This window comes from Pogoniulus pusillus, chromosome 14 (genome assembly GCF_015220805.1).
Source record: "Pogoniulus pusillus isolate bPogPus1 chromosome 14, bPogPus1.pri, whole genome shotgun sequence".
Taxonomy (NCBI): Eukaryota; Metazoa; Chordata; class Aves; order Piciformes; family Lybiidae; genus Pogoniulus; species Pogoniulus pusillus.
The window spans coordinates 24,266,471-24,291,914 of record NC_087277.1 but is presented as its reverse complement, the minus strand read 5'-3'; the positions used below and the strand labels follow the sequence as shown (position 1 = coordinate 24,291,914).

At 44.3% G+C, this 25,444-nt stretch overlaps 1 protein-coding gene across 3 annotated transcripts in view; it reads right to left on the bottom strand.

The window, feature by feature from the left end:
- Positions 1-442: 442 nt before the first annotated feature.
- Positions 443-25,444, bottom strand: part of PAG1 (phosphoprotein membrane anchor with glycosphingolipid microdomains 1) — a 108,221-nt gene continuing 83,219 nt past the window's right edge. For all 3 annotated transcript variants that reach the window (XM_064154601.1, XM_064154602.1, XM_064154603.1), the window contains exons 4-9: positions 13,488-13,699; positions 12,601-12,652; positions 10,928-11,024; positions 7,464-8,062; positions 3,224-3,283; positions 443-1,350 (exon numbers count right to left, since the gene is read on the bottom strand). In XM_064154601.1, the coding sequence (XP_064010671.1) occupies positions 1,000-1,350; positions 3,224-3,283; positions 7,464-8,062; positions 10,928-11,024; positions 12,601-12,652; positions 13,488-13,612 (1,284 nt within the window). In that variant the 5' untranslated portion in view covers positions 13,613-13,699 and the 3' untranslated portion in view covers positions 443-999. The remainder of the gene's footprint in view (positions 1,351-3,223; positions 3,284-7,463; positions 8,063-10,927; positions 11,025-12,600; positions 12,653-13,487; positions 13,700-25,444) is intronic.

The window sequence follows — 25,444 nt, the reverse complement described above, 5'->3', positions numbered from 1 at the left end:
CATGTACATACTTCTGAACTAGGAAGAAAAAAAAAAAAGAAAGGAAAATCAAATGAAAAATATGTTGTAAAAATAAAACACACCATCCACTCAACCCAGTACATGGATTTTCCTCTATAGTAAACCAGACAAACAAAATATTTATAGTCTTTAAAATAAAAAGGACAAAACCTTCCCAAAAATGACTCAACACTATGAAGGTCAGACTAAACACTATGCAAATCCATTCACTTGCACAACTTCTTGCCACATGGCAGTTGTCTGGTGTGCGTGTGTGTGTGTGTGCACCTGACAGGGACAGAGCACGAATGCTAAGGGTGCCATTTAAAAGTGGTGTTTGACAAATAATCAAACAAAAACCCTACATGTACCAGTACACAACTCAAATATTGCCAGTCAGGTTTTACAGCCCTTGACGTGGAAAAAAAAAAAAAAGGAAAAAGAAAAACCCAACAGAATTTATTCAAACACATCTGGAGTAAGTCCCTTGTGAAGTGTGGTTATTTGCACCTTAGTTGCAATGAATGTGGACAGTGTTCCCCTGAAGACATCAAAGTGAGCACAGCTTCCCCAGCCCTGCAATGTGAGTCTGAGTTGAGGTACTATGGTCTGTGATTTGCTCAACTTGAATGAAAAAAAAGATGTTTGGAAAACACTTGGAAGCAAAGAACACAAAATACCCTCTGAAAAGGAAAAGCTGTAAAGGCAGTCTTTTTGGTATGGAATCCTACAGGGATGACAAGCAGGGCACTTCCTCCCAAGCTAATAATAAAGGAGCCTTTACGTTGTCCTGGCCGTCAGTCTGACCTGATGTAGCCCTTCCCGTGAGCTTCCATGCACCACGCAGCATCACCTAGCGGGTGTGACCCCCTGACTGAAATGTACGCTGCTGCTTCACAACTACTTAGCTTTGTTCCCCCAAGAGAAGAAGCATTTCCTTCTCCACATTCCACATGTTCCTGTGAAAACACCAGTGGAGAAATCTTCCTGCTGGAGTAGTTAAAGCCTGGTGAAATCCCTGTGGTGCTGCAAGTCCCCTATGCTCTCATAGTCGTTCTCTCCTGAGAGAGCAATGTGGTTTGTGTTAGGCACAGACAAGGTTCTGTCATCTTCTTGGCTCACTGACTGGATAGCTTCATAGTCAGGCTCCAGCTCCCCGTTTGGTCTGTCTGTTGACTGAGGCACAGTGGTAGTATTCAGGGTGTTTTCAAAGTCCTTCACACTTGCATAGAGGCCACTGCAAATAGATGGAGACCTCTGAGATGCAATTTCTTGAATACAGGTGTAAGGAGAATCCAGTGCCTTGATGGCTTGTCCTGGCTTACTGACTGATGAATACATGGCTGAGATCTAGGAGAAGGAAACACCTGATGAGATTTCAGTGTGGCATAAAGCTTTGTACCACTCCCACCACAAGGATGTTGGATCTTCCAGCACAAACATATCCTTTCTTAAGGAAAAAAAAAAGGATTTCTGACAAACCCTTTATTTTCTGGCTTGCATTTAGAGAATGATTTTCTTCCAGAAGGGAATGTTTTATACAGGAAGTTTATCAGTGTCAAAACTCTTTGTACATAAACACCCTGCAGGCAAAATAGACCTGGGACAAAAGGGATTGACTTTGTGAAGAGGAGCTCCCGCAAGTTTTGTTGTAGTCCTGCAGCCAGTTTGGGCTTAATGGGGAGACAGGTGTCAAGGGATGATGAGGCTTAGCTGCTGTAAGGTAGGAAAAGGAAGCTCTCTGATCCTTGTTTTTTTTTAATTTCCCTTAATGGTAGCAGCTACTTTCCTGCTTTTAGAAACACCTCAACAGAAGAGTTAATTATTCAATGTGTTTGTAAGCAGGACCAAGGAGGCACCAAGTCATGTGAACAGAACATTAAATACAAGGAGATAAATTACCTGCACTAGAAAAGAAGAGATAGTGCTGGCCTTGATACACAAGGTCTGTTCTGTTGACTAAACCTCTACCTGCAAAGAGGAGCTGCCTCTTAGACACTGCATATCAGAACTTAAAAACTAGAGACTGAAGCCTCTTAACTGCTATACACACAAGGGAGGGAGCTGGACTCTCAGTCTCACTCCTAGCTGAGGAAGTTTTATGCTTAAACAAGTGCACAAAGGTGGCTCTTAACGAAGAGGGGGAGGGAGATGCCAGTGTCCACTCATGGCTCTCCAAGGCTGGCACCAAGTGATAATTGATTCCTTCTCCTGAGCCAAGTGGATACCATCCCTTGCTCAAGGCAAACCACTGAAATTCACTCCACTGCTGGTACCTAATATCACAACTGCAACCTAGCTCTGTTTTTACAGTTCAAGTCTTTCCCAAGGAAGGCCACTCTGGGTTTGTATCAATTCAGTTGAAACAGTAGACTGGGATGACAATGTCCATTACCAGTAAGTCACACTGAACTGGTGCAGGTGAAGCAGATTGCTTCTGTTAATTCTGTATTTATTTATCTTTTTATTTCTTAGAGACATCCCATTGCTCATAGCAATGCTTCTCACTCTTGACTAATTTCAGACAAACAAACAAGAAATGGCTTTTGCGCTCATCTGCACTCCAACCTTCTCCAGCACTAAATTACATGAACCCAGGTTGAGGATCAATTTATTCATTAATGTCTGGGAGCACTTCTCCCAGTAGAAGCTCACTCAGCTTTCTGTTTACTTTTATGTCCAGAGAACATATTTATCAGTTGCATGAGTGTACTGGAGATGATCAAAACCAACCTTACTTCTGTTTAACTTTTCTGCCTTTGTTTCAATCTCCTCAATTTATTTGTCTAACAGACATTTAAAAGAACAGTTTATGCTCTGGTGCCTTTATTGTGCTTCTCTTTCTTTCCCAGAGCCCTGAACACTTAGTGTGAGGAAGGTGGAGCGTTTTCCAAAAGGCTTTTATTCTGTCAAAAGGTTGTTATTCTTAAGAAGACCTCGTTATCCAAACCAAGAGGCTGCCCTAACAATCAGCTAATTGTGGGTTCCTGTTTTCTTCTGATACAATTTTTTACCCTATTGGCCTGATGCAGCCACATGCTGGAATATTTCTTATTTTAGGGATGTGGCAGCACAAACTCTGTGCAGAGAAACTTTGGCATTTGCTTTCCTTTCAGCCAAATTTCACCTTTCTTAGATTCTGCTTGATCATGCAGAGCTTATGCTAATTTCTGCTTGAAGAAAGGTCTCTAGCTAGTTACTGAATTTCCTGCAAGAAACCTACCTCATCTTCTGTAAGAGATGGATCTTCCTCTCGAGACTTGTAAGACATTGAACTAAGCCTCTGCAAAAAACAAAAAAAGGGCTCATTATCAGTCATCAGTGTGAAACCTATAAAACCCCCCTCCCATTACAACCAAACCATTATATTTTATAGTCATTTGCTCTCCAGTTCCATTTTCCATAGCTAATACACCTAATAGAGAGAACATATCTCTAGAGATAACAGCCTGGAGCTTAGGAGAGCTTTTTAATGTATCTGCTCTTGTCCTGACCTGAAAAAAGTGAAAATAATGTAATGCTTAAAACAAACTCTGCTTTGCTGTGCCCATGCCTTTACTCTTCTAGTGAAGCAAGACAAAGTCTGCAGAGGCTTTTGACCAATTAAAAAGTCAGCTGTTGTGACACACTGCTCAGACCATGGATAAGGAAAGGACCCAAAGCAACCCATCCTGAAATGGGCAACTCAGCCCTCTAAGTGTCTGGCTGGTCCCAGTTCACAAAGCAAAGCTCCTAAAGGGTGAAGGGCTTGGTTTGGTATCAAGTCTAACCATGTCAAGTATGACACAGAAATCAGATCACAAAACACTGGGGGAAAGCATTTTGCTCTTAGGATAAATGTCTTGGGACCTTCATGGCAACAAAGACCCTGGCTGCCACACACTGCCCATTTGACTACTCCTCCCAGCTGGGGCCAGGAAGCTTTGCTGGACTCCTGCTCCACAGCAACTTCCAACATTGTCATGGGCCACAGTTTGGAGTTTCACACAAACTGTCCACTTAAAATACTTCAGACCAAGGCAAAGCAGAATCAGTCAAATCAAATATCAATTCCAGGCCTGTACTACACACAAAGGACTGTTTCTGGTTCCCCACAGAAGCTCATTACAACAGAGTCTTTCCTATTTACACTTGTCTTGGTGTTTTTACTTCTTGTATATACCAAGCTTCAAACCCCTGACCCCAAGCACACTGAAGTCCACCTGCTGCTCCTGGGAGGGGGCATCCCACACACCTAACAACTCCCTTGCTTCCTTCTCACTGCCTGGAGAATGAACTCCAATCTGTGCTGTGTTTACACACGCACACAAAGGAAAAAGAAGTTCAAGCTGACTTTGACCCTTTATTAAATGCTGACCTTTCCCTTCAGCAGCTCAGTTTAGTCTTCCTTATTTGCAGGCTGCTTTTTTATGGAGGAGTAAGTTACTAATGTCATCCTCACACAAGAAAACAAACACATGCTTGCAAAAGCCTTCAGTGAAGTTATTTTCTCTCGTCAGTGTGTCCAGAAAGCATCACATGTCAGAACTCCTTCTGCAGTTTCCCACTCAAGTATTGACAAATACCCCAGGGCATTGGCAGTCCTGTTCTTTCCTCCCTGGAACCCAGTCTTCTTTCTTCTAAATGAGAAACCTTGTGATACATTAAGTTTGAAGGATATTGTCATCTTGGGAAAAAAAACAACAAACTAATGACAAACCACTTGCTCCTAACTGTTCTGTACATTTGCTTGGAACCTCAGCAGCAGCCACACAGACGGCATGTGGCCTTATTTGCCTGCCACATTCTTTTTGTTCCTTGACACAACTTCATTTTTTTTGCTCTTGGCCTCAGCTGCTGCTCCTGGCCCAGGCACCAGAACAAGGAGCCTGTCCTCTCCTCCTATGAGGGGCTGAGGGAGCTGGAGCACAGCCCTGTGAGGAGTGGCTGAGAGCTGAGGGTGTTCAGCCTGGAGAAGAGGAGGCTCAGGGGAGACGTTATTGCTTGCTACAACTACCTGAAAGGAGGTTGTAGCCAGGTGGGAGTTGGCTTCTTCTCCCAGGCACCCAGTGACAGAACAAGAGGACACAGTCTCAAACTGCACCAGGGCAGGTTTAGGCTGGATGTTAGGAAGAAGTTCTTCACAGAAAGAATGATTGGCTTTGGAATGGGCTGCTGGTGGAGACGGTGAAGTCACCGTCTCTGGAGGTGTTTAAGAGGAGGCTGGATGAGGCACTTGGTGCCATGGTTTAGTTTATTAGAAGGTGTTAGGTGATAGGTTGGACTCAATGACCTCGAAGGTCTTTTCAGAAGTGGTTAATTCTGTGAACTAAAAAGTGATCAATAGAATGCACATTTCCATAACACCTTGGTTTGGGCAGCCACACAGGGAAAAAGAGGCATTGTTTGAAGCCACAAACTAGAGGGAACTATTATCATTGCAACAAAAAAACAACTCCACAACCATCTCCCCGCACAATGCCAACAATAATGACATTTATATATTCCATTAATTACCATTTCCAACTCTGCTGCAGCTGTAGCTCTCAAGGACAGGACAGGCACACACTTCGATGCATAATGCATGTCCCTAGCAGCGAACGCGGGCATGATCTGCTGCTGCTGGAGCTTTAACTCAGGATGGCTTTAGCTCTGAATACATTTTAATTAGACAAACATCTTTTTTTTTTTGCTTTCCTTTCCTCCCCCCTCTCCCCTGGCACTTAAGGGACTGCATGTGTCATCTCTTGATTAATCCTTTAAAACCTGAACCATTTGAATCAATTCCCACTCCTGACACGGTATACAGGGTGTGCTGGGGAGCAGCAAATGCTTTTCCTTTGTATCAGCGCCTGGGAAATACAATGATTGTCTGCAAGTCTTTTTTTCACACCTGGTAGGGAAAATGCCACTGTAACAGAGAGCTGTGTCCCTAAAAGTTTAATTAGAAATTACATATGATTTGAATCTGGGGGGGTGGGAGGGGGAAAGGAGTGTTGGTGGATTATTACTGAGAGTCACATCTTAATTTTGTACTTAACGAGCTCATTCTTTGTAAGAATGTGCATTGAAGAGTCCAGATAAACAACTTTTATGTTATTAGTAGTCTTCAGTTTATTCCTTTGGACTCTACAGTGCTTTGTGTGGTACGTAATTAGGTAGTTTTTAACCAGGTATTTTGCTGCTGTCTGCCTAGATTACTGAAATACCTCAAATAAGAGAACAATAAGAAACAATATCTCAGCTCTGCTATGATTTTTCAGGTTAATATTGACATTGAAATGTCAATATGGAATGAGCTGCCATGGGGGGTTGTGGAGTCTCTCTCTCTGGAGATGTTCAAAACCCACCTGGATGTGTTCCTGTGTGATGTGGTATAGGTGATCCTGCTCTGGCAGAGGAGTTGTACTGGATGAGCTTTCAAAGTTCCTTCCAATCCCTAACATTCTGTGATTCTGTGGAAATTCTGAGCAGTATCTAATAAGTTGATGGCTCAGACACCAAAATTGTATTCATCTGCCAAAGCCACAGTTCACAATTAATAAGTAATCTAAACAAGTTCTGAAAAATGCAAACTCCACAGTTTAGGAAAACTTTGTGCAATGGCCTGAGAGAGTCCTGGTGAAAAACTGAAAATGGGAAGAGAGTTTGTTGAAAATACCATCATTCTGTCTTTCAAGGAGTTCACTACTAACTTGTCCCAGATAATGAACTGCTGAGCAAATCCAGCTTTTAGCCATGATTTCAGCAGGCAGAAATCCATTACTCTGATTACATGTGACACACAGAATTTGACAGGTATAAAAGCCTAGAGTTGCAATCTCTCTCTTTTTCCATCCCTCTCTCCTGCAGAAAGAGACAAGACGAATGGCTTTGAGCAGATGCCTAACACTTGCACAGCTAAGCTGGAGATGTTCAAGAAACGACTGGATGAGGCACTTAGTGCCATGGTCTAGTTGACTGGATAGGGCTGGGTGCTAGGTTGGACTGGATCATCTTGGAGGTCTGTTCCAACCTGGGTGATTCTATGATTCTAATGTGGCCCAACAAAAGCAGCACATCTAAAGTGAGGCCTCTCAGCAAAAAATGTTCTTTCTGTAACCTGAGATTTAATTACAAAAAAACACAAGGAGAGGATTCTGAACAAGATGGTGATGCTGACAGAGATAGCTAGAGCAACTCCCACAAGTATAATAGCATTAAACGATGCAGCAGAGGCCTCCTGTGCAATGTCTGGGTAAGACTTGGGAAAAGCCTTATGACGTACAAATTGCAGTCCAAAACATCAGCTGCAAAAGAATGACTGCAGGCCTATAATGCAAAAACTATACTGTATATTGTTGTATTTGTCACCTCGTTTTGTTTTCCCCCCCCCCCTGGCTTTTTTTGGTTGTTGTTATTAAAATAATAATGATAATATTGCTCTCCCACTCATACATTCTCTGTCATTATTTGTCTGGTTGAAAAGTACCCGCAGTATTTACCTTCTCTGGTATACCTGCTCCTTCTGTCACATCTTCTTCTTCCACTTCTTTTTCTTGCACATTCTCATTTTCATCAAGAAGTTTCATGGGTACTGGTGGGGGAAGCTCATCCTCTACATCTGGTGTGTTGTCCAGAGGACTTTCTGAATTAGCGCTTTGGCGACTTTTCTTATTTCGGTCAACAGATGCATATTCTGCTGATTCCATCCTGCACTCAGGCACCTGAGTCTGGCCTTCAGAAACCACCAGCAAGGCCTTTGATTTACTGTTACAGCTCCCTTCCATGCTGGGTGCTGCTCCCACATCTTTAATCTCCTTCACAGTTTCATACAAGCAGTCTTCAACTATGTTCTCCTGAGAGGAGCTGTCTTTCAGGACTTCGTAAGGCCCTTCCATGCCCAGACCTTGATCATTTTCTGCATGCCTAGCTGAGATGATGGTTTCCATGGTGGTGTTAGGGGGAATACTGGGCAGTTCCCTGCTCTGGTGACATTTCACAGACTTTCCAAGGCTATCCTGTGGATCTAGCAGATCAGAGACAGATGTCTGTACTTCTTCATAGGGCTGGATACAGGCAGTTGTACTGTCCTCTGAGAGTACTAGAGAAAATGATAAAGGAGTGTTTAAAACACTAAGGTTGAAGTATTTGAAACAACAAATATTTAAAACAGTGACTGACTATAAGGTAAGTGTGGTTTGGCACTCTCTACATCACTTGGATTTTGTGTCAATGATACTAATGCCTGAAAATGTCCAGTAGATACTAATGTCTGAAAATGTCCAGTGGATACTAATGTCTGAAAATGTCCAGTGGTTAAAGGGATTTTTGCACTTCAATGTTAAAATGCCTTTTCCACAACATCTTAAATACTCTGTGCACTCCCAAGTCACATTCACACAGCATGCACAGTAAGGGGAGCCAGATGTAGGTATGCATGGATGTTCACTTGTACTCATACTAGACACTTAGAGACTGCTCAGTAGTCTGAGATGAAGGAACATTGGTGAGAGGCCTCAAACCTTTAAAAAATGCCTTGTTAGATTCTCCTCTTTCCAATTCCCCATCTTTTGGAATCTAAAAGGAAAGTGTTCTTCCTTCCTCCCTTTCCATCTCGTTGAACATACTGGCCAAATTCTGGTCTAAGTCATGCTTTGCTGAGCCCTGCCACACAGCCTCACTGCAGGCTATGCCAGCAGCTTCTCACTGGAGGGCTGTGCCATACTTAGTCTCGCAGCACATAATGTAGGTTGACAGCCTACTAACGAGGCAGCCATATGCACAAGAGAGAAGACTAGACTTCAGGAGGTAGTGTCAGGCAGAACACATTATTTTAAGCCCCAGGAGTGGGTCACATGTTGCTGTCCCTACAGAGTATTAGGGACTGAAATTGATGGGACACCTGATCTTACAGCACTCATGCATGACTTTTGCCTCTGTTCAGGGATGCAGACATGGGCACATACAGGCACATTCCAGGTAGCACATGGTCTGAAACTTTACCTCACTCCATTTTTTTGAGAAACTCCTTCTGCATAGCTTTACTTTTTCTTAGCAGAGTTGCTATGGTACTATCAGCACAATCAACCCATTTGTCCATTTCCTTCAGTGTGTTTGACATGATGACATAAAGTGCCATGGAAGCAATTAATACCCTTGACTTGGTGGTTGGCATGGACACTGCTTTCTCTGGAGCTCAGGGCATGCAGACTCATGCAGTCAGCACCCACAGTAACCATTCCCTGGCAGCAAAACTAGGGATAGAATTGGTATGAGATGAGAATTGCTGTCTGGATGTGAGACAAGAGAAGAAAATATCCTTCTCTATTCACTTGGCTCCTACATGCAGCTGGGGAGGAATAGGTGGAATAGGAGGAAGTGTCCTCCTGCATCTTGACTAGGACTCAAGGTGTCCTAGTCACCACTCAGGATGCCTGCAGACTTCCTGAGGAATGTCAGGAACTGTCCTGGAGGAGCCAAAACACATTTTTGCCTTCTGGTGCTTGCTGTCAGGGATTTCTGTGCTGTGCAGAGGCATTGCTGCAGGCTCCATAGAGCGCCCACCCTCTTCAGCCTGGAAGGAGATAATCGGAAGTAGCGAGAGCTCACATTTCCATGCTCCTATGGTTATGGGTAGTGACACAGAAGGGGCTGGCATAGATAAATACAATGTGGGCAGGTTTGGCAAAGTCAAGCCCCAACATCTGATGCTGCTGCTTCCATCTGATGCTGCCCCTGCTTAAAAGACCAGCAGGAGGAGCAGAAGACAGAACCATTAACAAAAAAAACATGTAAAGCATAAATAAGAAGTTAAAGCACTTTGGTTCTTGTTATTCAGAAGGGTTGTTACACAGAGGGTGAGCTGATGAATATCAGATGGTCTGAAAACTGTCTACTGGTTGACAGCAGACCTTTTAGCAGCAGCTTTGGCAGCTATGTGTGCAGTGACTTGTGACAATGAGAAGTGCTTCCCTTCTGCAGGGCTCTACACACCAACACCTGCAAAAAGCCAATGGACAGGTGCAGCAATCAGAACCAAAGGTGATTAATTCCTTTGAATTGCTGTCTCTGAGGAGTAAAGATTGAATAGCTTAGTCCCTGGCTGCACAGTGAGATGAGGAGGTAGGAGATGAGTAGTGCAGCCCATGGTGTGGAGACAACAGTTGGTTCCCAGCAGCTCTAACCTGAGACTCAGTTTATTTTCAGGTGCAGCTTACTGAAATATTTTCCAGTGATTCCTCACTGTAAATCTTTTTGAGTGTTCAGCAAAGACAAGACTAAGGAAAAAAAAAAGGAAGCCCATTTAAGTTGTCTGTTTTCTAAAATACAAAACTACAAGCAGTGGGACAGTACAGGACTATGACACAAAACTGCAGTCCCTAGAGGAGGACTTGAAGTATTTCCACACCCTCACACAGTGAGACTCTGAGATACAAGTGCATGTTCTGCTCACATTCCAACTTTGTAGCTGGCTAAAGATGAGGAATTGGCAGTCTTTGCCTGATTGCCTGTTCAGTGTGCTTGGTGGCACCTCCCTAGTGTTGGCTGGTGTGGAGAACTGGGAGGCAGGGTGCAGCACTGTGCCAGAGCACATCTGGGAGGTAAGTGGAGATGTAGCCTAAAAGACCAAGATCTCCATGGGATGGGCTACTGACCTCCCAGCAAGCAAATGTGTGCAGTGCATTTTGTCACCTCGAATCAACCTTGTGTGAGTTCTATCCTGTGCAGAGAGGACAGTCTGCCCTACCACTGCCCTGCGACACAGCAGCTAGTCTGGGGTCAGACCTTCAAAGGAGAGCAAAGGGAAAGGCAGCCTATTCAGACTGATCGCATGGCTGTGTGCTTGGAAAGCTGGCAGCCAAAAACCTAGGACTTGAAGGATCTCCAAGGTGCAGCTAAGGTGGAAGTGTGAGAAAAAGGGAACTGTGTTGCCCTTGATCCCACATGCAGGGGCTGAGCTACTCACCCTCGCCGTTGCTGAGTGCCCCGTTCTGGTCACTGCTTGGAGGGGGCTCTGTAGCTGAGCTTGTGATCGAGTGGCTGAACACCTCCTTGTCAGAAGGCTGCAACACAAGTTGGTGAGATCTAATCACCACTGGATCAGTGTTTGTACAGACATGTGATGAATTTCATTCTGACCTTGGGAGCTCTGACTCACAGGTATTATTGGCGGGAGAGTCAAACCATGTGGACTTTGATCAAAGACTGTGCTGCCTGTGTTTATGCATGTTAAAACTTCTCATGGAATCATCAAATGGGTTGGGTTGAGAGGGACCTTAAAGATCATGTACCTCCAACCTCCTGCCATGGGCAGGAATACCTCCTTCTAGACTCAGCTGCTCAAGGCCCCATCCACCCTGGCTTGGAACACTTCCAGGCTTGAAGCCTCCTCAGCTGGTCTGGGCAACCTGTTCCAGTGCCTCACCATCCTCATGGAGAAGAATTTCCTCCTAATGTTTAATGTAAATCAAGCTTCTTCCAGTCTGAAGCCATTGCTCTCAGTGCCATGGTCTAGTTGACTGGATAGGGCTGGCTGCTAGGTTGGACTGGATGATCTTGGAGGTCTCTTCCAACCTGATTCTATGATCTTGTCACTCCATGCCTTTGTAACGAGTCCCTCTCCAGCTCTCCTGAAGCCCTTTCAAATACTGGAAGGATGCAGTAAAGTCTCCCCACAGGCTTCTGTGCTAGTTTGAAGCAAGCTAGAATGTTTTGGTAACAGAACTAGATAACGAGCAGTGAAATGAAAACAATTGATGTCAACTTCTCTCACAGTTACGCTGAGAACTCTGGGAAGAAGAAAGACTTTTTCTCCATTTTGTTTCTCACTCTTGCTTTTGCCTTAGACCTGGTCACATCTCATTAACCCTGCTCCTACTAACCTTGCTCCCTAACCTCTTGGCTGCACCTCTCTTCTTCCTGAGAACTGGGGTAAGGTTGAGAGGGCCGGGGGGAGGTGTTGGGGTGGTTTGAGAGCCCCTCCTGGGGACTCAGGTTTCTGGGAGGGGAGTTGTGCTTTCATATCGTTTATCCTTTGTATATTTCTGTATATAATTGTATATAACTGTATATATTGTAAATAGCTGCTTGTAAATTCTGCTAGCTGTAAATAAATTGCTTCATCTATATTCCCAGAGGCCGTCTGAGTTAGCTGGGGCAAATTCAAAAGTGCGGGAGGGGCGGGGTAACCCCCAAACCATCACAGCTTCTCTTCTCCAGGCTGAACAACCCCAACTCTCTCACCCCATCTTCACAGGAGAGGTGGTGCAGCCTCTGAATAATCTTTGTGGCCCTCGTCTGGACCCACTCTGTATAAATGCCAGGATGTCCAACACTGAGCTCCCCTCCAGCCTCTATGACAACAGACATTGCATAGCTCCAAATAGCTCAAATCCATGAGAAGAGAGCGGCTGACAAAGGGTGCACTCTGCTTGCGCTGCAGACAGCACTGAAAGGCAGGAGATCCAGAGCACAGCAGTGGCAGAAAGAGCATCAGAAAGTGCATATTATCAAGGTCTACAAAAGTTCCTCTCTTCCTGCCCTGCAAGTTTTAGTTCCTGAGCTGTTTTCTGACCTTTTACAAGGAGCTTGGTACAAGCCATTCGTGGGACAGACGAACTGCCAGAAAGAAATACTTACAACATTCATCAGGTTTTCATGATCTCCATTCTGATGTTTGACTTTCTTCTCCCTTAACAAAAAGGATGTATGAACTGTTAGTACAGATTATGCTAATGTACAGACCACAGAATCACAGTGTGTTGGGTTGGAAGGGACCTTAAAGATCATCTAGAGCCACAGACAGAGACACCTCCTACTAGAGCAGGTTGCTCAAGGCACTGTCCAATCTGGCTTTCAACACTTCCAGGGTTGGATCTTCTGTAACTTCCCTGGGCAACCTGAATTACCAATCATTAACAGACCTTACAGACTCACAGGGCTCAGAACTGTGATTCACAGTAATACTGAAAACAGCAACTGAAAATCATCATGAGGACTGGCCTGACCTCTCTATAAGGTCACAACCAAGACAGGGTGGTGATTTACAACAAACACACACAAATCCTCACTCAGTGTAAGATCATGGTAAGGAGTAAGTGATGAATATCAAAATATTATTATCCTCAATTTAATCACATCAGAAATGCTCAGAGATACATGTTTTGGTGACACACCACCTGGGGAATTCCTTAAACTGTGTCAGTAAAAGGTCGTTAGTCTATAAAAGAACTAAGGCAGGCACAGACAATCCAGCCTACTCCCACTCAGTATTCCACTTAGAGTTAACAATAAACAAACACAACACTGCTTTCCCTTCATAGCAGAAGGAAAAAAATCAGATTTTAGAATAAGAGAGCTGTTCAAACACAGGTTTGCTCTGAAAACAGACTCTGTACTGTACTTTTTACATTTCTGTACCTAAGTCCTCTGTATTTCTTGCTAACTAATTGTGAGTGAAGATAATTTCAATCCCTGTAATATCTGATGCAAGAATAGTTACTGCCTGCTAAGCTCCTGAGCCTTACCTGTTACAGCTGGAGCAGAGGAAGATGAGGAAGGTGAGGAATAGGAGTGTTGTCATGGCTGCCAAACTTCCCCACAGGATGATGTGGACCTGTCCACTGCCTAAGAAACCACCCTCCAGCCCCATGGTAGTAGCAGGAGCTGGTGTCACTTGGGAAGGAAGAGGTTATTCTTTGGAGAAGACTGGCATCTGTGCTGCATGGACCTTCTGTTTCTGCAGGAGGCAAAACACCATTAGAGGTTACTATCAGTTCTGAAGACAGTGAATCTGACAGCTACAAATCTTAGCAGGAGAGATATTAAAATCCAGACCTTACAAGAAAACCACATCAGTCTCAAGTATGAGCCAGCCAGGCAAACAGATTTTCAGCTGCATTTCTGATGGTGGCAAACCTTGTCAAATATTAACACAAGTTGTTACCTATCTACAATCCCAGCCCAAAGAAAAAGTAGCACAGGAGCTCTGAGCTTGCATGTTGAGGAAGAAGTTTATAAATCCACCCTGAAGGACAGAACAATCTATTCTGCAGTCATGTTTGTTAACTTCATTGTAAAGCAAACTTTCAAAACCAGCTACAACTTCAGCAAAGCTGTCAAGCTGCAGCATGTGTCAACCTCCTTCCCCCTCAGCCTCTCCTGTCTCCATGCAATTCAGTGCTAAGAGCAGTGACCAAAAAGCTGGGTAAGTCTTTGACAGGAGTGCTGCAAACCCCTTTCTTGCTGCCCCTCAGATCTAATCTTATTCCTGTCTGAAATGCTTCTTAATAGTTTGTCTGGAGAGTGCTCAGACTGAACTTTCTTTTTTTTGCCTCTCTCCACCTATGTCTAAAGAGGAAAAAAAAAAAAAAAAAGTAGGCAGAGTGGTTTGTACAGACTTGAAACATGAAAACTGAATCAAACCTTTTTTCAGTATTTTTGTTATCTTCACTTCCTTAATTCTCCCAAGAAATAAAAAAGAAAAGGTGAATGTGTATGGAAAAGAAACCATTTCTCTCTATTTCAAATGTTAGGCAAAGAAAAACAGGAGGAAAAAAAAAAGAAGGTCAGGGATTTCAAAATATTGTTTGGGTTTTTGTTTTCTTACAATAGAATAATGTTTGGGATTGTTGGTTTTTTTTTAAGGAGACACAAATTTGTCTTGAAAGATACAATTTCAATTATTTCTACTACTAGGTTTCTACTACCTGCCCTGAAGAACAATACTGCACTCTTCTCAGAAGACAAAATAATGCACCAGAGGCTAATAAGGTAGGAAAGAAATGTTTTATTCTACACATGTAATTCTTTGGGCTGCTGGCCTTTAAATAATGATGCTGTTTGAAGCAAGGGAAGCTAAGGATACATGGGCAGCAGGCCCATAGAAAAGCCGCATCTTTGAAGACTTCAGTACAGAGATAAGAAGTATTGGGATGAGCAGAAGTGGATGGAGTTGAGGCTGAGGTTAAAAAGAAGTGAGATCAGAGGGAGATAGTCAAGGCAGAGCTACATGTGAATGTCAGGAGTGAAGTGCAAGACTGAGGCGAGGCATGAGACATCCCACCAGGCAGAAGCCAAACGGAGCAATGAGAATGATCAAGGACAGAAGTTAATGTGCAGCAAAAGAGCAAAGATTCTGATACCAAAGCTTTGACTGTAAGTTAAAGAGAAAGAGGTCAGAAAAGGTTGGAAAAGTACAGTGGCACTTGAACCAGTGCAGGCAGCTGCTGGAGACATCAGGTACCTCTGCAAGCAGAATAGAGTAGTGAACTGGAACAGACTGACAACAGATGAAGCCCTGTGTGAGGGAAGCTGAGCAGGAAAAATGTAACCACTGACTCATCTTAGTTCCTTGAATGGCAAGAGCTTGGTCTAAGTGCTAGAGGACCTAGAAGCTGCACAGCATACAGAACAACCAGAAGTAACACAATACCTAACAAAGCAAGTCTACATCCACTCTCTGTGGAACTTTCCCACAAAGTGCCATGGGAGGGCTTACTCCTGCTGTTTAATGCTTCCCAAATGATGAAGACGAAACAGCATTCACTTGGGCTGATGCCTTTAACACAGTAGAGCTCTTGAAGTAGGACGAACACGTGTGAGCTTGCCCTGACCAGCCTTGGACAGAGACGTGGCAGAGAGAACACTGAACATACAACTGTCTGGACTCTTTCTGGTTCCACTTGGTGAATGCCTGGTCACTAAAACACATGCCTAAGAGAATGGATTTTGGAGCTGCTTCAGAGGCTAGGTTTGAGGAAAAACTATGGATTATGCTAACTGAAGTTAGCAAGCAGCTAAATGTAAAAGCTTAGCTGAAATGGTTAACTCCTGCTTTTATGATAAAAAAGTGATATTGTGCTGCCCTCTGGTGAATCTCTCCATTCTGGGACAGGGATTTGTGGCTCTTGCCAGGGTGCTTTGGAGCTGAATGCAAACCTGGCTGTTAGAGATGGGGCCTTTCATCTGCTGGGCTTGAAAAAAGTTCTACCTCCACTCTTGAAGACTATCAGACTTGAATAGTTTAACCTTGCAGAGACACGTTGTTGAGGCAGAGCAACAGGCAGTTGAATTGCTTTTTGGGTTTGTTTTTTTTTTTATGTGATGATCTTTTTAAGGTGAAGTTTTCTTCTGTTGTACCCATTCCACAGAAATCTCCACACAAGTTGATTGTGACACTGAACACCAAAACCAGATAAGAGAGACAGGCCTGGAATACCTGGATGAGAAAACTGGTGATTTCATCTAAGGCACAACACAAACTGTGGTTCATGTTCGCACTTCAAAGCCATTATCCATTCAGAAAACGAGTCCTTATAACTACATTCAAAACAGCTCCTTCTTGGGTCAACTTCCTCTTACCGTTTCGACACTGATAGCTGCCATTAGTGGAACTTAAATGCCAAGTAACAGCTGTTGTCAGTTCTTCAGAATGGCACTGAACTTCACAATGCTGTTTGTAGCTTCCAAACGATGGGCAGTTCAGTGCACCACCCCTGCTTTCACACTGAATCCTGCGTTACCTTCCTTACTGCTGCTGCAGGCAGAGCTGAAGCAGTTCAGCCCCAGCCAGTGACGCTGGAAGCGTAGGATGTACAACTGCTAATTTGTTGCCAAGCTAAAGGGTAAAAGTGAGGCGAAGCAGTTTCGTGGGTAGGATGCAGGCTGCCGATTTAGGGAGCACATGGAACAACAATGGTAGCTGGTGAGGAAAAGCCTAGACTGAGATCTGAACTCCTTTGAAGCCTGGAAATGGACAGATCTGGTGTGCTTTGGGTCCCAAATCTGTGCTGTGTTTTCTGAGCAAAGATCCGCCCAAGTTTAGAGCGAAAGGCACAGATGTGCTATGGCCCAGGAGACCTGGCAGGAGATGGCAGTGTGTCCCTCTCCCACCACCTTCCCCACGGCTTTTGGGTTTTGCAAGCCTTCATTCACGCCTTGCTGCAAGGCACACTCAGCCCACGTTTCCCAGAGGGGAAAGAGTGGGAAAAGCCAACGGCTTCACCTCTCTGCTTTTCCCAATGAATTATAGATGGAGTGCAGGCAAGGGGAGAAATTGTTCTGACAACTGAGCGACTTTGAACGTGAGAAGCCAAACGCGACAGGACAGGATTGATTCGGGGAGGGCTGCGACACTGCGACTCCCTGTCCTGGGCTGTCAGGCCAGATTCAGCTAATGGGGCACTGCCCAGGAGCTTCACATAGAATCATAGAATCATAGAATCAACCAGGTTGGAAGAGACCTCCAAGATCATCCAGTCCAATCTATCACCCAGCCCTAACCAATCAACTAGACCATGGCACTAAGTGCCTCATCCAGGCTTTTCTTGAAGACCCCCAAGGATGGTGCCTCCACCACCTCCCTGGGCAGCCCATTCCAATGGGAAATCACTCTCTCTGTGAAGAACTTCTTCCTAATATCCAGCCTATACCTATCCTGGCACAACTTGAGACTGTGTCCCCTTGTTCTATTGCTCTTGTTCAGTGGGTGGTGCCAAGCCAAGCAGCATTAGATGTCCTGTAGGACTGCAGCCTCATAGAGGAAGTCTGTGTTCATATCTGGAGGAACAAAAGATGGAAGCATTCAGATGTTACAGCTGTAGGACTGTTTCTGACACGTTCTGTTTGTTGCAGCCCAAGTTGCTGTTGGTTTTGTGTTTGAATCACAGTGATTGCAGCTGGATGTAGACAAGAGGATGTTCGTTTCATACTTAGCTTCTGTCCCAGTTCCTGGGTTTGCATACCTCGCACTTCACTGTTTTCTGGTTTAAGACAGCTCCCTAGGGGCTTGCTAGCAGAGCAGTAACAATCTCCTTTAAAAATCACAGCCTTCTTCCCTGCTCTGCCCTTTCCCTTCCAAGTCTGCATTGTTGGGGATCTTCTGAACCAAGTGATCTGACTGATCTGTTCTGCAGTTTAGAAGTGGACAACTGAAGGTGCTGGGAAGAGAGAGGGAGTGGGAAGGAGAGTGCAGTAGGAGAAGGAGCAGCCTTAGCAGCCTTAGCTGCTCCTTAAGCCCTGTAACTGAAGCTCAGCAGAGAGGTGAGCATGTGCACCAAATCAGGACAAATCTTTTCATGCAACAGGTTAAAGCTATCCTGCTGCAGCTGTGCTCTGAGCTGCTTGGCTTGGCACCACCCACTGAACAAGAACAGACGTGTCTTATTCCAAGCAGCGACAAACTGCTGCAGGAGACCAGATGTGCACATAATTAAGCCCTGGTCCTGATATCCTGGTGCTGGAAGAAATTACTGACATGGGCTGCTGCAGTTGCAGGCTGTCAGACCAGCCTTGCAGAGACCATGTGTGCTGTAAGCCTTGAAAACAGTTCATGTTTCTGCTTTGTGAAGCAGCAGAATAATGAGGTTTTGATCTAATTCCCTGCTGTATCTACTTCTGCAGGAATCATAGCTGGCTTATCAAAGGATGTGTGTGCTCTGTTACACAAAACCAGATCTAAGAGAAAACTAAACAGTCCCAAACTACTGGTCACTTTTAACCCCTTCTAAGACTTAACACCTCCTAAGGAGAACCAAGTCACTCTGAAACCATCTCTGTGGCATTCCAGGAAAGTTGAAAAAGGCTTTGCAGCAGTAGATGCTGAGCCACACTGCATTCCACATTCATATGCCAATCAACTAATTCATGCCTTGCCAGCAACGTCACCTCAAGGTCAACATATTCAAAGTTGACCTGACTTCTCCTTCCATGCTTGCCATGCATTTTTTAGTAATTCCACAGAAGCCTGCATTGCAGGATGCCTCTCTTCCTCAGACAGACATTTGGAAAACTGGGAAGAATCAGGAAAGTTGTATTAACAAGTAAGCGTGTGAATTCACGCTTCTAGGTGGCAGAACAGCTCCTATTACAATGGTGGTGAGTTTTAGAATGTAAAGAGATGTCACCAGCAAGGTTTCCTAGCAGGCTGTGAAACTAGCTTCTCAAAGGAATGTGAGCATAATTGCATGTGAACATGATTATGTCCCAGTGACACACAGCCTGCATCCTGGGGTTAATGCATGTGCATAATTACGCACCACACTTGTCAGACAGCTAGTGCCATCACTCGCCGCGTTCGCAGGGGCTTGCTGCGCGTAAGCCATACTGCCAAAGCTATCCTGCATCAGAACTCGAGCCCTCAGCAAACAGGGTTGTAACCCAGTAACTCCAAGCTGACCAATTCATTGCACAGTGGGTAATAACCACATTACCCTCATTTCACTTCCAGCAGCACAAGCAGGGAAGAGCAGAGCGCTGCGGACACAGCTTGCAAATGCTGAGCATTGCCTGGACTTGGCCAGCTGCTGAGGAAGAAGCTGATAATGAAGCCTCTGTGAAACAGCTCCTCTGAACGCCACCACCACATATTTTCCCCAGGCTTTAGCAGCCAAATAATAACTGTCTTGAACACGACAGCAGAAAAGCTTTATCTGATGAGTGACCATGCCAAAGATTACAGCTTAATTGTAGCGTATTTTGTTCTTTCCCACACCCCCACAATATCCCATATTGCTTTCTGGCTGCAGAGAAGTAATTAGACAATGATTACTGCATGCTTTAGAGCATACAGAAATGAAAGCTGCCTTTGTGAAGTCTTTTCCAGCTCTGACACAACTACTCCTGATAGCTTTGCTTTTCCTGGAACTAGATGCTACTTCATCTCAAACACAGCCTGTTTATAATTGCATTTTGCTGTTTATGTAATTCTGCCATGCCAAGTCCCCTGTCCCCAGTCCTTGCAGTGCAACATTTCATCCAACCTTTTCACAGCAGAGAAAATCCCCCTAGCCTGGGAAGTGAGCACACACAGAGATTGCCTGTCACCTGACCTAAAAGCCCTCTTAAGACCCATGGCAATCATACTTGTTCTCAAACTGACATTTGAATCAGGCCCATGAAACACAACAGACAGATAGTCCTTTTCCAGAGGCTACTTCCAAAGGGTCCTGAACTTACAAAAACACAGAGAAGACTGCACAATATGCAGCAGCAAAACACAGTGCTCTGCTCTGACTGTCCCCAGTGAAGTGCTGCTGAAGAAGTGTGGGTTTTGTTTTGTTTCTGAAAGGACTCCTACTTAGAGTGGGATTCAACTTCTGTGTGTTTCCACCTCTGAAAACAGGCTTCTGTTTGCCCAAATGCTGTTGCCTGAGAGATCTCACCTCTCATCACGAGAGAAAGCTAAATGACTTCCACTCATTCTTTACTAAACTGCTAAAATTGTAGTGCTCACAGTGAGATCAACTGTACCAAAAGGAGCAGTTTTAAAAAACGCCTTCTAGCAACTGGCAGGACAATTACAGCTTTTATAAGTGCCTTGAGTGAGATCCCCCCAAACTGAAGCACACCAAAATCATTCACATTTTGGGAAAAAAAAAATAAGCTATAAATTTTAAATGTCAAAAGCCCCAATGAGTGCCACTGCTAACATAGCAACTACAGCCACACACCCCTGGAGTGTTTCAGGGCAGCTAAGTGACGGTCCTTGGAAGTAGAGCACAAATTACATCAGAAGGGCCTGTTACACTGAAGATTAAATAAGCCTGAAGCAGAAGGAATCAGTAAGAATTGATCTGTGTAACACCCCACAGCAAGGGAGGCAGCAGTCAGTCACTGAACTCGGTGACAGACCCATTCTAAGAAAACAACCATCACCTTGTGATGTGCTTTGTAAAAGTGAAGAGCTATTTCAAGCTCAAATTTCTCCTTACTCATTCTAATTGATTCAATGAAGTGAGTTTTACCTGTTCAGCATTTGTATTTCATTAGGAATGTCAGCTTTACTTACATATTTAGTGCATATATGTAGAGCTGCCTTCATTGCTGAAGGTGGTCCCTGTCCTGAAGAGTTTACATTTTACTAAGGTTCGGATTGAGGCAGCACATGAGAGACTCCCTATGTAAATAACTTCTTTTTAATGAAATCAAACAAAAAAAATAGAAGGGGAAGAAGAAGAAGGGGAAGAAGGGGAGGAAGAAGAAGGGGAAGAAAGAAAGAAAACAAAGTCCAAGGCACAGAAGGATTTAGTGGTCTTTGAAAAGCAGAGATGAGAACTGATCCCTGGTGTCCCCAGCCAGTGCCACATCTACATGATCATCCTTTCATTCTTAGGGTTGGCAACATAACCATGGTGTGCTTCCTTAACTTCAGCCATCTACAAGTAATCTAAACTGTCTGCCTGTATGCTCCCACATGGGCAGTACAGACTAACTCTGTACGTGGAGAGAGGAATAGCTTCAAAGGTAGCTTCACAGATCACAGGTAGGTGACCTATGAAGGCCACACCAAGTGTCCTCTTAAAGGCCAGCAGACTTTCAGACACCTAGAATTAGGAGGAGAGACATGTAAAAATCATGGACAAAAGCAGGGGAGGTTAATGTGTGGTAACCCAGTGGGAAAGGTCTTGAGGCTCACTCCTTTGAGCTGACTCCTGGGCAGACACATGAGAACAGTGATGTGCCTAAGCCTTGCAGGGGAGCAGCACTGACAAACCTGGTCTTTTCATGGCCTCACCTTGTTTAACCATTTCATTGCAATTTCTCTCTGAAATGAACACAAGGATGCCATTCTGTCCTTTTGGTTGGAAGAAGAGCTGAGGCAAATGAAAGAAAGCATCACCTGCTTCAGATAGTCCAGCACAACCCATGGCTTCACCTCCTCACCAAAGTGCAGGCACTGCCCTGCTTGCCAGCTGGAGCAATGTAGGATGGTAAGGCAAAAGAAGCCCAACTGTTTCCTGCTCCCCACATCAACGTCCTGGCATATAGTGTATTTGATTTGCCTGCTTTCCAGCTCTGAAGAGGGAAATACAAAACTCTGGGCTTGATTCCGATTGACTGAGGCATCAGAAGCTAATCATGGATCCTTTGGGAATGATTTACAAGCTGGGTTCCCCTCATGCACACCCAAACCCCTCATTTACTCATCACGACACACAGCAAATACAATTATAAGATCTAATGAACTGCAACTAATGTAATTCTGAAACTCTTTGCAGCTAATGAAAATCAGGTCTTCCCCTTCTCCATTTAATTGAGATGCTTGGTTCAGACACTGTGGAAAAGAAAGGCTCCATAAAGCTATGTATGAATTTACACAACCAGCAAACATGGCTGCCCATCACAGTTTTGGGGCTTCCTTTCCTGACTGCTGGATATTTAAGGGTAGGAAACTATCTGTGAATGGAAATGGACTTCAAAAAACAAATACTTTCTCATGCTGCTTCAAGGGAAATCTCCAGCCTGACTGTCATCTACTAACTACCACTCTGCAATCTGAACAGTTCCTCAACATGAATAAATCATGTTCTCCAATTAAAACACAATCCTCCTGTACCTAAGCAAGAATCTGGAGCCAGAATATGGCCTGTAGCTTGTAAACTTGAATTTGTTGAATAGCAAATCATTAAACAACATTAAGCATTAAAAAAATGCTATATTTCCCCCTCTTTCCTACAGCATGTTCTTTTTGCTGCCTGTTGGCATGAGTTTTTCTGCAGCTTAAGCATCACTAATGCTGCAAGACTTCCCCTGCCTCTGTGCCTTCCCATGTTACTATCATTAGCACCGTTCTAGCAGGAAGCGCTATACAACATGAGCAGCGCTGCAGAGATTGAAGGATAAATGCAGCCTGCCTCCTGCAGAAAGTTGTGCTGCTGCTTTGAGTTATGAGCTGCCAAAGCATGATGACAGAGAAGCAGTCACTGGTAGGCAGGACAAGCAGAGCATCACACCACTTCACACAGTCAATAACCAGCCAGGCTTTTCTTCTTCCAGGTGTCAGGTTTGTGCTGACCCAAATTATTGTTTTTTCCCCACAGAACTTGGTCTTGTTAAGGTTTTGACAGAGAGGAATAAGACTGGAACTTGGTAAAAACCCTCACTGGGTAACTGCTCTCTAGGGACAGGAGAAACAGTCAAAACAGACAAGGTTAGAAGAGCCTTACAGAGGAGGTGTATGGCAGGAAGAGCAGATAGCTCAAAACTTTGTACGCCTGGTCAGTAGTAAGCATGTCTCACTCAGGAGACTTGCAGCCGTGCAGATGTCTCCATAGCACACACACACATGCACCAGAGGCCTGGGCCCAGGTCCATGGGGGCACACACACCACAAAGGCAGCTACTGCCTCTACTCCCACATGGCTGGGTGGCCTCCACCTCTGCTGTTTTGCCTCCTGATACCTTCACTCATTCTCTGCCATTCCTTGCAGACACCTCTTCCTCCTTGCCAGAGGTCATGCCAGCATCACTGGACTTCCACAAGCTGTCATCACTTCTTCACCTGCCTCAAGGCTTGGCCTTTTTTGCAGGGTGCCACAATCCTTGCCCTTAGCTGAGTATTTCTCACCCTGGGCAACGCTTTTGTTTTAGCACCTCTTCCTCCCTGAATTATTTTTCAGTCCTACAGTAGCAGCCAAGCCTACTCACACAAACTCCTTATAAAATTCCCAGAACTGACACCAGCATCTATTGATTATTTTGGTAATACCAACACCTATTGATTACTTATGACCTAGTAATACTAGGATGCCCAAGTGGTGAGAAAGGCAGGGCATGTCAGAAATGCAAGAGGCAGCGGACAAAAGTATATGAAACAGAGAAAATTAAGTGATAGGAACAAAGCAAAAGGACTGCTTATCTAAAGTGTGATAAATAACACTGAACAGTATACAAGACATAAGCTGGCATCTCATCTATGCTTAAGGATGTATACAGCTACAATACACTCCTGTCCTCCCAGTAACTCCAACAGGTAATTAATTACCTTTTACAGTTTACCATTACCTCACTGTTACAATACCCTGTTCAGGTCTGTCTTTCAGCAGCCTGGATTTCATCTGCTTTTGCTTTATTCTTTGACAAATTTGCCCTGCTCAGGCCTGCTGTAATACCCTCCTGAACATGGCTCATTTGAAAGGACAACCTACCACTACATGGTGAACAAACCCCTCGTTGTCCTTTTCTGTTCCTCAGGGAGATACTTCTAGTGTAAAGCAATCAGGTTTCTCCAGAAGGCAACAGTTCAATGGGACAGTTTTCAAAGAAGCCATTCATAAATCAAGAGGGTGACCATTAGGTATTCAAAGCTGAAACATTTCCAGGTTAATTTGATGGCAGCAGTAGCAAATTAGGTTTTTTATTTTGTTGAAAGATTCTCTCTGCTAGGATAAAGAGCTGGCAAACTGCCTGAGGAGCAGAGGTCGTCCAGCGCTCAGGCACAAGACCAGACTGATGCACTGCTTCCAGAAGAGCAACTGCGCCATCCTCTTAGAGAAGCCTTTCCCAACAAGCTGCTGTTACAATGATACCTCCTTACCACAGTCTCAAGTAATTATAAGACATGTGCTAAATGGCTTTGGGAGGCTTTGCTTTTTAATTGGAAGAGCCTTGTGTGCCAGCTTGAAGCTAGTTAGAATGTTTTGGTGAGAAGAACCAGATTGTAGGCTGTGGAAGGAAAACAATGGTGATGTCTACTTCCCTCATAGGCTTGCTGAGAGGTATAGGAACAAGAAATAAAACCATAGATAAGGCATTCTGCACTGCTGCTGGGGAACTGGCTGAGCTGCATCTCTCTCTAACCTCACCCTCCGTTTCTTTAATCCACTTTGATTCCTAACCCCCTGGCCGAACCTCCATTCTTCCTTGGGACTGGGGTAAGGTTGAGAGGGGTAGGGGGAAGGTGAAGGGGCAGCTGAGAGCCCCTTCTGCGGACTCAGGTTTCTGGGAGGGGAGTTGTGTTTGTTTCTGTATTACCTTTTACCTTGTATATTTCTGTCTATAACTGTATATGCTGTAAATATCTGCTTGTATATTGAGCTAAGCCGTAAATAAAAGCTTCATTCATATTTCCAGAGCCAGCTGAGTCTAGTCTGGGTGATTTCAAAAGTGTTGGGGGGTGGAGAACACCCAAACCATCATGCCTTGGTTTTGCAGGTGCCTGGGTTTAGAAACACAGATACTGTTGTTCACACTACATTTTTTTCTCATACCTTTTTCTCACTCCAGTCAGGATGAAGGCATTATTTTTGTGCTGGTGGTGTACCAGACACAGGAGAGGATGCACTCCCTGACACATGTTAAGGAACGACATTTATCTTGCTTTAACCAGTCACAGTCCCCCTTAGCTTAACCCATTTTCATCTTATACCTGCAGAGCATTTGGATTTAATACAAATACCTTAAGTAAATAGCAAATGAAAGGCAGAAACTTAAAGGTAGGGACAATGATTATGCAGTTTGATGGCCTCTAGGCTGAAGTGCCAGTCTTGACAACATTTCTTTTCTAGTTTCTCCCAGTTCTTAATTTGCATACAAACCTCAGTTATGTTGGTGCATAGTTCATTTTTATATGTAATGGCTTGCTTGTAACACAGGATTGCAGACCTTTGTTTGGGGCAGCTGCTGAACTACTTGCTTGTTTAGGTATTGCCATGAGTCATTCAGCCAAAAGAAGCAATGCAAGACTGAGTTAGAAAGCAAAACC